The sequence below is a fragment of the Gouania willdenowi genome, chromosome 1 (assembly GCF_900634775.1).
Source record: "Gouania willdenowi chromosome 1, fGouWil2.1, whole genome shotgun sequence".
NCBI classification, from domain to species: Eukaryota; Metazoa; Chordata; class Actinopteri; order Blenniiformes; family Gobiesocidae; genus Gouania; species Gouania willdenowi.
In genome coordinates this window covers 42,069,091-42,084,455 of record NC_041044.1, presented here as the reverse complement: position 1 = coordinate 42,084,455, position 15,365 = coordinate 42,069,091, and the positions used below count along the sequence as shown (strand labels likewise).

The window sequence follows — 15,365 nt, the reverse complement described above, 5'->3', positions numbered from 1 at the left end:
AACTGACGGAATTTTAAGTCACGTGGTGCACCTATCACGTCACCTAAACTAGCCAATGAGGGGCGCTCCATACGGTCTATTCATATGTTTCTGAATGAATAGCCAAGGCCTAAAAAATATTAGTTATAAATACCATAACTAACGAGAAAGTGTGCAATCTACAGAAGCGGATTTTGGCCAATTGTGATGATGAAAATAATTTTGGGCAAATGAAGAATAAAGTCGAAATGTCGACATTAAAGTTGAAATTTCGAGAATAAACTTAAAATATGATATGATAACTACGGAAGCTGACTTGGGCCATAAAGCCTGTACACAGTTTGTTGTCGGAGACGCGTTCAGGAAGTCCTCTCTGTGTGGGAGGAGGGTTTCCCTTCCTGACAGCTCAACTTTCCGTGCTGAAAACTTTATCGCATTTCTGAACATACAGTGGAATTATCTGCAAGAAAACGGCACCCATTCTTCTGAAAAGCCTTTCTAATGGAGGTGGACTCAGGTAACTGGTTTTTGTTAACGTAATTTCACTTTTTACGGACACTTGAACGCACCGAACTCCCTTTAGCCCAAGCTAACATGCTAGTTACGATGGTTAGCAGTCTGTAAAAACATGCTAATTAGCTGAATAAAGTTTATAACAACCCCACCAAGGGGTTTATTAAATCGTTTTGAGCTGTTTTCATTTACTTCATGTGTTTGTTGTCATAGTGTCGGTGCGACACAATTACCAACATCTCTGTGGCTCAAAAAAGCACAACTCAAATACAGTGACCTGATAACTAGGACGAAATCAACATAATGTAATATTAATTATCATTATGACCTTCATTTTAAATGTAAAGCTCACAACCACTCTGACCATAGAGCATATAATCTGTGAAACAGCTAAAAGTGTGCCGTGGTATCTGCACCAATAGACATTATTTTATTTTTGTTTTACTGTATGAGAACACAAAACAATGACTATCTCAATATATATATATATATTTACATAATTTAGAAAAAAAAAATGTAATCATAACACAGAAACATCTATGCCTATGTATATTCCTGATACTTAAAGTTACAAGGAAGCTTGAAATTAAAACAAAATCACACAAGATGACTTAAAATGTACAAAAAACTGAAAAATATACAAACAGCAACAAAATACAGATACATTTTTTAAAAACACAAAATGACAAGAATACAGAAAAAGACAACAAAAACACTCAAAAAGAATCTCAAATAACACAAAACAGCAACAAAAAAAACAAGACGACAACAAAAATACACAAAAGTAGAGATACATTTGCAAAACACTCCAAAAACATACAAACCAACAATAAAAAAAACCACACAAGATTAGATGTACAAAATGACTGAAAAATACACGACGACTCCAAAAACACACAAAATTACACAAGACGGCAACAAAAATATACAAAAGTATTGATAGAGTGGCAAAAACACACAAAACAACAACTAAAACACACAAAATTTGAGTAAAATATACTAAACAACATCAGAAACCTACAGTTTTTTTTCTTGTATTAAGGCACAGAGGATCATTATTCTAATGCTGACATGAATGTTGATAACTTGGCCCCAGATCAAACAATCATACCCCCCACACACACACATACACATACACACACACACACACACACACACACACACTTCTATATTTTAATTATTAGGTCTGTATTCTATGGCCAGGATCCTGTTAAATTGTGTTGAATCTTCCATCATCGATAATTTATTTTATGATCTTTCCAAGTGTTCTACACTGATCACAGTGGGCGAATCACCAGTAACCCCTTACTGGACCAGTTGCCCAGCTACCAGTCTCTGCTGTACCGTCGCAAGTCGTCTGCTAGCGGCTCAAAACGAAGAACCAGCAGCAGCAGATCAACGAGCGGTTCCTCTGGCAGTGGGAAATGGGGCGTTCACACCTTCCACAAGAACAAAGACAAGCATCACAACCCAGTGGAGGAGCGTCCAATCAGAGAGTGGGCCAAGCCAATGGCTGAGAAACGCAGGGACAAGTAGGAGGAGTCACATGATTATTGAACCACTGAGTTAGAGAAGAGATGGTTTTTGTGAATGTTTTGTAACTTTTTCAGAGCTCAGCGCCTGGAAGAGGCTAGTAAGTTGAGCAGCTGGAAACAGTGGAGACAAAGCACCCAGAGGACCCTGAGGAGGCTGAGGGACGAGGCCCAGGAGTGGCTGAGTTCTCTGAAGCTCTGGAGGGCAGACATCCACCAGATAGAGGGTGAGAGGAAAATCTGTTGACTTCAACACATCTGATACGCTGATGTGTCGTTTCAAGGATGGGCGCTCAGTCAGCCCAGCCTCAGAGCAGCAGCATGATTTTTATTTTATTTTTCTCGTGCCTCCCCTTAGAGATTGCTGCTCATGTTGCCCAAAAACCACAACTGGGGGAATTGCTTGGCATAGGCGCGAGTGTTGTAGGGGGATCTGGTGGCATTATAGCCAGGTTTGGGGTCAATTACATTTTTATGTTACTTTTAGGTTTTCAATTACGATTACATTGACCAACATTTTTTCCAATTACAAATAAATTGCAATTATTTTTTTTGTCCTCAGAAAGTCAATTACATTTAAGTTCTCAATTACTAAAGTTACAATAATTACAATTAATCACAATTAATGAGCCTGAAATAAATGGCCTAATAAAAGTTGAAGCAGAACTAAGTAACTTGCGCTTGGTTATGTCACTGTTTTTAACACTCCGCACCCCCCACGTCGCCTGCCCCACCCCACAGCTACATGTGTACCTTTGTTTTAAAAAATATTTAATATGTTTCTATGAAGTGGAACATCTGAAGCATTTGGTTCCTTTAGCACTAACTTCACTTTTTCTGTCCTCGTCTATCACCAGGAATGTTCGGCACTGGGATTCTCTCTTACTTCTCCTTCTTACGTTTTCTGGTCATGCTCAACTTGATCATCTTCCTGCTCATGTTCAGCTTTGTCATGTTGCCCATCATCATTGCCCCCAGTGCATCAGGAAACATCACCTTTGAAATAGATTATGGTGAGACACAACTTGGTTTGCTTTATTAAACATCTTTTTTTATCAGATAAATCCATAGAGTAGTAGGAAATCAAAGATCATTTGGTCAAAAAAAAAAGAAGTAAAAGGTTGAAATTGCCACTTGAAAGTTTGTTTTGATATCCACTCTCATATTGACATTGTCGAACAAGTTACGCACATTGCATAGTGGGATGTGGAGTCCTGTAGACGTATGCAAGTGTTTCCTCCCTAGACAATGAGGATAGGGAGTCGCGGTACATCACTTTTTTTAGTTTACTCCCGGTGATATTACCTCACTCTACGAAACATTAAATATCACCCCGTTTCAGATCTTTAAGCCAAAAAAAATAAACATCCGCATTTGATTTGCCGCAACTTTCAGTCAATGAAAACTAAGGTTGTGAACAATAAACCGATACGACCCCAGATATACGAAGTCAGAGGTACGGCTGTGTTGGTTGCAGCCTCGTCAATTGATACAAATCATCCACGAATCTTAAGAGGAACCGGTTGTGAGACGCAAGAGCCATGTTTGCCCAAAACGATTCATGCACATGCTCCGTAGTTTACTATGCCTATGGATGAAAATGCATGTAAACACTAGTAGCGGCATTAACCAGTTACTGCAAAATATTTACAACACGCCGACCAAACAGAAATCTAGCTTGGAATGTGTTGGGCTTCTCCAAGAAGGATGAAAAACTGGACAAAAGCCACGCAGACAAATAGCACAACAAATCTTGACCAATATTCCACAAGAAAACACAGAGACGACTATGGTGAATCATTCAAGCCCCATAACGACGAGAGGAATCATGTTAATACTATGCACAACTTGGCCCCAATTCTGGACGAAATAAGGATATCACAGCATCAGTAACCTATTTTATCTCCAAGGAATTATGTCCGAACAATGTAGTTGACTGAAAGCCAGGACATCTGTTTTTTTTTTTTTTTTCAAATTTATGTATATATTTGTTCTCATTTTTAATATGATCCCAACAAAAAAAAGATGTTCACTACAAATGTGATACTGTTTAATATATGGAATCCTTTTATGGAATTGGCTTTTTTATTTTAAAATGTAAGGTTAATGTTTATATCAACAAATGTTAACCATAGAGTCGTATGGAATCATATGGTTCCTACACTGCATTGAATCATATTGAATCGTTCTGTTTTTCAAATATATCGTTTTTGAATAGATTTGTAATCGGTGTATATAGATAAGTATAGAATCGTCTACCCCAAAGAGGTGTACAACCCTAGTGAAACACAAGAAATGTGTTGGGAAGTCACTTTAGCAGAGGTAAACACAAGGAATCATGGTAAGAATGAAGTAAAACACTTCTATTGATCTGTCTACGGGACTCTACATCCCACAATGCAATGCGCGAAACTTTTCCGACATTGTTGCTTACAGATTGTTTACAATTAAGATGAAAACAAACTTTCGAACGACATTTTTGATATTTTACATGTTTTTTTTTCAGCAAATGATCTTTGATTTGACATTTAATCTATGTCGTAATCTGATTTTTTTTTTTTTTTTTTTTAAATGACCATCTCCAGCAACTTTAAATTGTAACAATCATATCGGAGAACTATCAATAATATCTTCCTCTACAGAGAGTAACTGCAGCAAGTATCCGAGTAGCGCTCGCCGAGGTCTCGTCATCTTTCACGAACACATCACAGATCTGCTCTCTGGTGGAGTAAGTTCCTGCAGCTAAACTTTCATCATGGTTCAAATGTTTATGAATGTTGTTTTTTAGACTCACTCTTCCACTTTACGCTGCAGGGCTTTCTGGAGCAGACCTATCTGTTCTACGGTTTCTACCAGGTCAACCAAATCCACTTCCCTAACATCAAGTATAATTTGGCTCTGGCGTACCTGATGACCACCATCGCGTATCTCTTCCTGAGCCTCATCTGGATTGTTAAAAGGTACTAGAATAGAAGGTCAATGAAGGGAAAACGTGTTAAAGATTGTCTTTTCTCAAAGGTCAGCCCTAGGATTCAAACGTAACCTGGTTCAGGACGAGGATCGCTTTCAGAGTTTCTGTAACAAGATCTTTGCTGGGTGGGATTTCTGCATCACCAACGAGAACGCAGCGAGTCTGAAGAGGAGCAGCCTGCTCTATGAGCTCAGAGTAAGGTTTAAGATTGGATCTAAAAGTGTAAATTCAAACCTGTTGCATGCTGATGGTAAACCCTTCTTACAATCATAGAATTCTTTTTTAATCTAATGTTTATTGTTTTAAAGAGATCCTCCTCTGTTTTTACAAATTTTTTATGCACCATATTCATCTAATTGCCTTTTAAAATTGGGACTACTTTTCAGTTTTGGAGCTTGTGTTCTGCCATCTTGAAATCTAAAAGGGGAAATAAAGGGGAGAGCTTTTTGTGGCCCATCCATTGTTCTATGGATCTGTGATAAACACATTTATTTATTTATATGAGTAATATCCACTGTTATCCAGGATGTTTATTATGTCTTGCGCCCCTTGGTATATAGTCATTTAAAGATGTAAATCCTTGTTTTAATCATAAATATAATGGGTTAAAAGTGCCCAAAAATGGTGGGAAAGGTGGTGAAATAGGATTTTAAAAACCACAGAAATTGGTTAAAAGTTGCAAATTAGTGGACAAAAATGGGCAGAAATAGTGGAAGGTTGGAAGGTTTTGGTAATGCATTGTAAAAAGTTTAAACAATTAGTTAACACTGGCAAATAATGGGCATGACAAATGATAAATGTGGTTAAATTAGCACGACATTTGGTGAAAAGAGGTTAAAGGTGACAATAATGGTCAACATATAACATTAGATCAGTAAAGCGGTGAAAAAGGTTTATAAGTGCCAAAAACGTCTTACAAGTGGAAAAAATGTGCAGAAAAGACATTGAAATTTGATGGAGAAGTGGTAGAAATGGAAGTAATGTAGCAAAAATACATTAAAAAGAGCAAAAAAAATGGCAAGAAAAAGTTGTGAAAATAGGTTAAACTATGGCTAGTTTGGTGTAGTTGCAGAAAAAGGATAAAAATAAGCAAAAATAGGCTCAAATTCTTTTAAAAAGATTCGTAGTTTCTTGAAGGCCAGACCCTTGGGCGATCTCTTCTTCTCTGCTTCATTGTCTATTACCAAACCGCAGAGTTGGAACTGTTGACCGCTGTGGTCACAGATTTTTTTTGGGTCACAACTGTTTTAAATACTCTTTAACTTTTTTTTTTTTAAACCAACCAAAAGCAGCACAAGGTGTCATTTTGACTGAAAAAGCAGCTAAAGGATCTAAAAAACAGGCTGAATGTTTGACAACAATAGAAAACAATATAATGTTTACAGGCAGTGGGGCCGTGTGATGTCATTAATCATGTGATTTCAAGATGGCGGAACACAGCCTCTAAAAATATAAAGTAGTCCCATTTTTAAAAGTTAATAAAATGGATATGATTCTAAATAGGGTGTTTTGCTAGGTATAGATATTTTAATAAGTGCATTTCAAAGGTTTCAGGTCACACTTGTGAAAACAGTGATGGATCCCTCGCATTCCTCGACTGTTTTTATGCCTTTACACTTTTGTTTCTTGTCTCTTGTTTATATTCAGACAGATCTGGAGGAGGAGAGGATCAAACAGAAAATAGCCGACCGCACACGCAAAGAAAAGTGTCGCATTTACCTCATCCGCTTCATTCTCAACATCTTTGTCATCGGAGTTTTGGCCGGTTGTTTTTACAGTATTTACGTTGCTACCATCTTCTCTCAAGAGGCACAATTACTGAATATCAAGGTAACAAAGAGGTTTAATTCAACATAGTTGCTTCTATTAAAACATGTGTTAATCCTGTCATAGGAGCCACAGAAAAGCATGTTGAATGTTTTCTTTTTTAGGTGAACTTTATCGTAGATCTCATGTACGAGTATTTGCCCTCCATCGTCATCACGTTGGCCAACTTCATCACTCCCCTTTTGTTCTCCGTCATCATCAACTTTGAAGACTATTCTCCTGCCTTTGAGATCCGCTTCACCCTCATGAGGTACACAAGAAAAATGATATTGTGTCACTTTACCACTCCCAAAGGATGATAAGCTTATGTTAAACAGAAAAAGCACATGGGGCGGATTCACTAATAGGTTTAGGGGTATTAAAACATGTGCAAACATCACTCCACAGGTTAATAAGCCGTACAAACCCGAGGGAATCAGGAGTGCGCAGTTGCTGCATGTCGCAATGTGCCCTTAATCCATTTAGAACGTTTTTCTCTGAATATGTATTGTAGGCGGTGCTCACAAGGGGAGCAAAACATTTGGGAGGAGGACATGCAAATAAATTAATGCAGTTCATCAGGCCAGAATCAACTGATCAGATGTGTAATTTATGCAGTGATGACACAATGTTCACATATAAGTGTGCGTGACACAGCGCTGCTCAGACCTGCTGGATGATGGTCAGTAGATCATCTTCAAATGGTGCAGACTGATTGACAGACTGTGTCAACAGATCAATAGGATGGTTTCTGTCCAAATCTGGGTGTGTTTCATGGACTGATCAGAGCAAAGTTACAGGACCTGCCGGAGCAGCCACATTAAATTAGGGGGAAAAAATATCATTATGTTTTAAAGTTTTTTTTTTTTGTTTATTTTCTTTTTCTTTTTTTTTTTTCAACTTTTTTTTGTTTATTTAGTTTTCTACATTATTAAATGTTTGTAGAGAAGTCCATCTGCCTCCAATTTAACTTCCTCAAATGTAATTGTGTGCTTCTGTGCACTCACGTCTCCACAATGAACGAGCAAAACGCTCATTTAAATAGGGCGGTCTCCACCACTTCTGCACGTGCACTAATCATTGCCGCAATCTTAGTGAATTCCACGCAGCAGGTGAGAAAACTGCGTCACCAAAGGATTTAGGGACGCAACTGGTTTACCATCCTTTATTTCAGATCTTAGTGAATCCGATCCTTAGTGTGTAATGTAAGCTACATTAATGTTTTTTTCTCTTTTCTTCCCACCAGATGTGTTTTTATGCGTTTGACCAGTATTGGAGTCCTGCTTTTCTCTCTCTGGTCTCAGATCACTCACTGTAAAGATGAAACATGCATCTGTGGCTACAACCATGAGCTGTACTCCGTAAGTATTGTACTCAGTGTTTAAAATGAAAAGCTGGATTTTCACAAGTTTTTAGAATTGGTGATGAAAAACATTTCCACATCAAGATAAAAAATGACAATAATAATTTAAAAGTAGAAATGTATAAAATTTCATTAAATTAAATTGAAATTAAATAAAATAAAATATAAAAGTAAAATAAATATTTTTTTAAATAATGATGATAATTTCATAATAGAAATACAAAATAGAAATATATAAGAATAAAAAAGAAATACAATGAAATAACAATAGAAATAAAAAAAATGTAAATATACATAACCATCAACACATATTTACAAACATATACATACCTAAGCATATACATTATTGTAGTTGCATGTCGTCATTTATTATTTTAATTACAAGATCTATAATTATTATCTATTATTTCAGCAATTAATCACAATGGTGCAGAGTTTTACTCATGATTACCGAAGTAGCATTGCAATAACATCTGGTTTACAAACAATGCATATTACAAGGTAACAATTTAAAGCTACAGACTGCCATTTTTTATATACAGTATTAATAATATTATTTATGCAGCCAAACAGAAACCAGCTAATAATGCATTACAACAAATGTAATGTATTGATTAAATGAAAGGCATGTTTGTGCAGTAATCTGCTCAGAGCATAGAGAGAACATGTACCTGCTGCTTCAACGGTTTCAATGCACAACAAATGCTCAAGATGCATGTCATTTAAAAATAGGGTCAGTTAAAGAAATAGTGCCTCCAATGTTTTTAAGCACACTGGAGATTCACGCGCCATTTATTTGAGCTCTTAGTAATTCTGCTCCTTGTGTGTGTGTGTGTGTGTGTGTGCGCGCCTATTGTTTTGCCAGTGCTGGGAAACTCGTGTTGGCCAGGAGATGTACAAGCTCACGGTCTTTGACTTCATCATCATTGTTGCTGTCACCATCTTTGTGGAGTTTCCCCGAAAGTAAGATCATACCAACTAACTCTCTCCTCTAACGAGGGTTTTTAGACTGGGGGAGGGAACGGTTTCCACTGCTGTACTTTTCTCTGTTGGCTGAGCTTTTCATAACGTTTGTGGACCAACAGGCTGATTGTGCGGCACTGTGACTGTGGCCTGGCCAAGTGGTGGGGGCAGCAGGAGTTCTCCATCCCTCAGAACGTGTTGGAGATCGTCTACGGTCAAACCATCTGCTGGATCGGTACCTTCTACTGCCCGATGCTGCCCGCCATCTGCACCATCAAATACTTCTTCATCTTCTACATAAAGAAGGTGAACCCATGGTCACCCGCGCACATTTTATTTCTTGCAAGCAATGACTTTTTTCTCACCCTTCTGCATCTGGTTTTCTAGGTATCGCTGTTAAAAAACTGCCGCCCAGCAACACGTCCGTTCCGAGCTTCCAGCTCCAACTTCTTTTTCCTCGCTGTGCTTCTGATTGGCCTGGCTCTCGCATGTCTGCCTGTTTCTGTTAGCGTAGCACAGTGAGTAATGTTAATATTTATCTATCTTCAGCTTTTAGGGAGTGTTGGGTCAGGGTTTGTTATTAGGTGACTCCAGAATCAATCAAAAGTTATTAAAGAGTAACTAAACCCCAAAACTACCTTTTTTCTGCTAATTTTTTATATTTGGGTATAAATAGTGTTGTTGATGGATCCTGGTCCAACACTCAACATTTTAGTTAGTTAGTGACTGCCCTCAATGGGTTAACACTAGGCTGTTACAATAAAATTTTGCTATTGGCTGAGAGTTTGTGATATCACAAACAAGCACTGCTGGCTCCACCCCTTCTATAAAGAACTAGCACATGTGGACTCGGGGTGTGCATTGTCAAGAATCTGACGATAAGATTCACGATTTGCGTGTCACAATACAATATATCAGGATACCAAACAATTCAAGGAGTGAGGTAGTTTAACAAGGTCTTATGTGTAGGGCTGGGCATTGATCGGCCCCCGGACTAACTTTCCGATTATCCTGGAATCCCTCAAATTTTTACATTTCGATTCCTACCACCAGAAGAAGAATCCACCGAAAGCGTTACTGCACACACAACCATGATCAGTGTGCACATATACACATACACACAATACATACATTGTACAATTGCCTCTGAAAAGAATTTGAATCGGGAATTGTTAGGAATCAGAATCAGAACTGGAATCGTTCAAATTCAATCTTATGTGGTTCACTTACACATGGTGACCGGTCGTTTACGTGCTATGCATATGTTAACGCAAATGTATTTAACATTTGGAAAAACAGTGGAGTATCCGTGGAGCCGTAATCACCCGCCCATAATCAAGACGTTTTTTGATTTTCCTTTTAATGGCCGGTCAGCAAAAACCTGGGGTTCATTTCTCTTTAATGTAGCATTTATGAGTTCTTCATTTGTGTGTTTTCCCTGCCCAGGATTAACTGCTCCCAGGCCTGTGGACCATTTGTGGGTTACAACACTTCGTGGGAGGTGTTGCCCACTGCAGTGTCTGAGCTTCCCACTGGAGTGAGAAGTGTGATCGAGGCTCTGTCCTCAGAGGCCTTTGCCGTCAGCTTCTTTGTTGTAACGTGGTGTGTGCTTTACTCACACGTTTAAACTGCTTCTTACAAAAAACATTGTCTTTCGTCTTCATTGTCATTTTATTAACATGTTGTTTTCTGCAGCCTGGCCATGTTTTATGTGATCGCTCTCGCTGGAGCTCATAAAAAAGTCATCAACCAACTGAGGGAGCAGCTGGTGCTGGTGAGTTTGGTTAAATGACTGGAAATTGTCATGAAATTAGTCAGGGTTGGGGTCAATTCTAATTGTAATCATGTAATGAATAAATAATCACAACTATGATGTAATTGTAAATATCTGTTGCTGTTGTGATCATAATTAAATTGTATTTGTGTTCAGATAATTGACTTTGTAATTGTAATTGGCATGGACATTCTTTAAAAACTGCCAATTACAATTTAAACTACAAAAAGGACATTACATGGGCAAAAGCATATGTATAAAAAATAGAAGTGTAAATAGTATTGATGTGTCCTATTCAAGTACAAGTACAGTTACTTGATTGAAATTGTACTCAAGTAAAAGTATGTCATACATAAAATACTGAATTACAAGTAAAAAGTACAGTATTTTTGGTCATAAATCTGCCACGGTTCCCTTGCATACAGTAAACATCTCATGTATAAAAGAAGAGATGAAATCTTGCACGATTGGAACTTAATCTATTTTCCACAAAGGCATCTGTAGAAAATAAAAGGTTTGTCAAAATGTACAATTCTTTTAAAAAAAAATATGAAATAAAATTGATTAACTAAGTCTACATTTTCCAGAACTTAAAAGGTTGGATGATTGGCAATATGAATTGAGTTTATTTTTAAATAATCCATATTTGAAACAATAACCAGACTTTATCATTCTTAGCATGTAATTACTTTATTCTAAGTTATTCTGACTTATGAACTAATATACTGTAGTTCCATTTACTCCCAAATGATTAGTTAAAGTTACTTAAAAAGGAAGAACATTTAACACCATCTTGACATAGTTAAGTTGGTAGAACTTTTTCTATAACTTTGAATATAAACTACTTGATCTATTTAATTACTTTAAACGTTGAGGTTGATAGTGAATGGATTCAATTCCAAATAAAAAAATTCTCAGGCACTAAGTATAGCTACATTTCTGAACTCTAAAACTGAGAAAATAACCAGCATTCAATGCTATGTTGTTGCAGTGCATTATGTTTAATCTGATTGGTCGCCTATGATGTGATGCATTTGATTGTAGTCTGGTCATTTCATTTTTTTGTAGTTTCACAATGTCAGTAATAAATAATTTACTCAGTAACGGTTGGGTGTAGAAATGTAATTAATTACGTTGCTTCTTTTAAAACAAACTTAAAGCTGCAGTATGTAAAAAAAAAAAAAAAGTTGTCATCATTTGGTCAAAAATCCATAATCATCTTTGAGCATATTGTAATCCAAAGTGTTCTGAGTGGACAGTGACTCTGTTCTTCTTCTCCTGGCTCTGTAAATTAGCTTTAGAAATACAGGAGTGTGACGCTGGACTTCAGCTAATCAGAGATCTTTCTACCAACAAGGCGATCCATGAGCTGTTTTAAGCGTTACTATTGGTTGCTCGTCTTAAGTTTATGCGCTTTCAAGATCCGAGAATAGGGAAAGTGCAATGGCAGATGTTCCAGCAGAAGTCTCTAACGTGGCTTTTGGCACCACGGTTACACGGCAAAGCAAGAGGAAAAAGGAAGACCGAGGTGGAGAAGCAACAGAATAAAGGCACTAACGTGTTCAAGAGCAATGGACTCCGCGGAGGTCCCTCTGACTCGGTATGTGCGGCGGACTGCGCACAATACACTTTCAGTCTGTGCGCAGTTCGCCCCACATACCGAGAGAGAGATAACAGACGAGATAAATAGCTTGTAAAGCTAAGAGAAACATTATCCAAGGTGAAGAGAACAGCAGAATTCATTTACACTTATACATACTGCAGCTTTAAGTACAAGTAAAATTACTGATTTAGAAATATACTCACTAATGTACAAGTAGTACCCATAAAAGCAACTCGTCCAGAGTAACGCCAGTACTTGTAATCCGTTACTTTCACCTGTGCCTGTGTCTCAGGAGGGCCGTGACAAGCGTTTCCTGATCCAGAAGTTGAGCCAGGCCCAGAGATTATCTCCCACGTCTCAGTCGCAGCATCGCAGCAGCAGTAACGGTAACCGTAACAGTAGCAGGATGAGCCCCAGCGACAGGATGAGCCCCAGCTACCACACCAGCTTCTCCAACAACTTCAACGAGGGATTGTTCCTCGCACACTCGCCCCCAGACACGTCCACGCACGTGTGAGACGAGTACTCCACAACGTCACTGACAACTTTTTAAATCCGTTATTCTTTTTGAAACTGTCAAATACTTCTGAGGATTAGTGGAGGAGGGTTGTTTATATAGTTTGAATATTTTAAAACCACTTGGGAATGGAAGGTGCTGCAAAAACTTATCTTGTATATCAGGTGTGCTTTTTACTGTCATATTTTCCTTCTGAGAAGGACACAAGTATCTTTTAATACCTTTACTTTTAAACACAATTGATTACACTTTTATGCACTTTTAAATACTGTTATACGTATCAATAACTAAGTGTGAGTGGTTTGTGGGTCTGTCTGTGTGTGTTTCCCTACGATGGACTGACGCTCTGTCCAGGGTGTGCCCCCGCCTAACGCCCATTGAGAGCTGTACATAGGCACCAGCAGACCCCCGCAACCCTGAGAAAACAGAAACAAGCGGGTCAGAAAATGGATGCATTGATGGAATTTTGTTCATTTTCATGGTTAATGACCAATGTTGTTATCTATTTTTTGTTTTATACTAAACTTTTATATCAATGCCGGTTTTGCTGTTTCACAATAATGCAATACACAGCTGCTTATCAAGGGATTGACTGTAACCGTGCTTTCTTTAGCATTGCTGTGATGCAGTTTTAATAACTTTGACCTTTTTGGATTGTTGTGCAAATCATGTCAGATAGTGTTTTATTGTGAAAGTGAATGGGGGAACTTCCTCATATGGACAATAAATATTTGTCATTCATCACATTTTGTGTTGTTTTGTTTTTTAGTTTATCCACAAGCAGAGAGAGTTTTTAGGTTCTTTGTATGTAAAAAATCCCACATTTTTGCACATTTTACAGTAAAAAATAATCATAAATTAACAACTGGAATTCACAAAGTTTCCAAAAAAATGTAAACCTATTATTTCAGGAAAGCATAACTATGAATTTGCAGTAATATGCTAGCGAATATCAGTAATGGTGTTTAATTTTAATGTTTTGTTTTAAATGAAATGTACTTTATTGGTCCCCCCAGAGGTTATATTTAAAAATAAATTCCATTGTGCATTAGGACAACAATATAGATCTTATGATTTTACTTTACAAAATAATCCCAAATTTGTTTAATATAAGTTAATTCCTCCTTTTTTAATATGCAAACTCTTATTCATTGATCACTTGATTTTATGTTAATGAGTCAAAGGTTTATTACATTGAAATGGATTTTAATTCTTTCGTTCGAAATAAATGAATAAAACAAATACAAATGTTTTAAAATGATAAAAGATTAATTATATTAATATTTGTAAGGTTTATCGTGTTTTGTCATCTCCTCCCAGCCACCAGATGGGGCTTCCGCTTCCGGTCAGGCTCTCAGACCGGAAGCAGCGTGCTGTCACTCGGCTCACACCGATCAAGCAGCAAATTGTCAAAATGCTGCGAATTACGATCCGCGCGGACTCTGGAACCCTTTGGGCTTTATTTTTCATCATATACGCTCACGTCCTGGTCGTGTCCTCAGATGACATCGTGGTGGCTTGTGGAGGTTTCGTAAAGTCCGACGTTGAAATCAATTACTCTGTCATCGAGGTGAGTGCTAATGTAGCGGCTAGCTCGTTAGCTGCTCGCTAAAGGTGATCAGGTTTAACACACTAAACTGTAGATTATATGATTTTATGGATGACAGTTTGAATTAAATTCACTCCACCTCTGTTTCTAACACTAAAACTCACTAATTTAACTTTTTAAATAGCACGTTTGATTGAATTTGACCGATGTAGATTTTTTGCTAACCTGCTAATTTGATTGAAATTCAAAGTAATTATTTGCTTATTATCAAAATATTGCACGTGATTTTAAATTTTACTTTAAAAACAACTGAAACAGGTCTGGCTGCGTTTGCTCAACACGTGTCATAATCCCGTTTTACTCATAGACTACAAGGGATTAACTGTTTAATAACTAAATCCGTGAAGCATTTACAGTCCTCAGGTTTTTTCTTTATTTTTATTTTTTTTAAATTTTGTTTTACTTTAGAAGAAATAAGTATCAACAACAAAATTAAACTTTACACAGTAAAACAAGATGTGTAATATGTAATCTAAAAAATATATTCAAATAAATGCTACAATTACCAATTTAGTTTTAAATCGTATCTTCTCACATCAGAATTTCTCAACCTCTTTTTACAAATACAAAAATAATTAACGTGTTTTTCTTTTTCAATTATTTTATTTTTCAAATGTATCTTATTTTTAGCTTTATTTATATTTGAGGAGGTGAAAGTATAGAATACATCCGTTTGAGATTGTGTGATGGTGTTTTAATCAGATTTTTTTTTTTTTTAAACAAATAAATTATATT

General features: G+C 37.1%; 1 protein-coding gene across 1 annotated transcript in view; it reads left to right on the top strand.

Moving 5' to 3' along the window:
* The first annotated feature begins 347 nt into the window (after positions 1–347).
* The window catches only part of LOC114462766 (nodal modulator 1-like), a 42,773-nt gene continuing 27,755 nt past the window's right edge, over positions 348–15,365 (top strand). Inside the window, exons 1-17 of the mRNA XM_028445740.1 lie at positions 348–496; positions 1,757–2,024; positions 2,103–2,251; positions 2,882–3,037; positions 4,667–4,752; positions 4,839–4,984; positions 5,043–5,190; positions 6,643–6,825; positions 6,927–7,072; positions 8,048–8,162; positions 9,030–9,127; positions 9,250–9,433; positions 9,515–9,645; positions 10,574–10,729; positions 10,823–10,901; positions 12,797–13,015; positions 14,391–14,591. Of these exons, the coding sequence (XP_028301541.1) occupies positions 481–496; positions 1,757–2,024; positions 2,103–2,251; positions 2,882–3,037; positions 4,667–4,752; positions 4,839–4,984; positions 5,043–5,190; positions 6,643–6,825; positions 6,927–7,072; positions 8,048–8,162; positions 9,030–9,127; positions 9,250–9,433; positions 9,515–9,645; positions 10,574–10,729; positions 10,823–10,901; positions 12,797–13,015; positions 14,391–14,591 (2,481 nt within the window). The 5' untranslated portion in view covers positions 348–480. The remainder of the gene's footprint in view (positions 497–1,756; positions 2,025–2,102; positions 2,252–2,881; positions 3,038–4,666; positions 4,753–4,838; positions 4,985–5,042; positions 5,191–6,642; positions 6,826–6,926; positions 7,073–8,047; positions 8,163–9,029; positions 9,128–9,249; positions 9,434–9,514; positions 9,646–10,573; positions 10,730–10,822; positions 10,902–12,796; positions 13,016–14,390; positions 14,592–15,365) is intronic.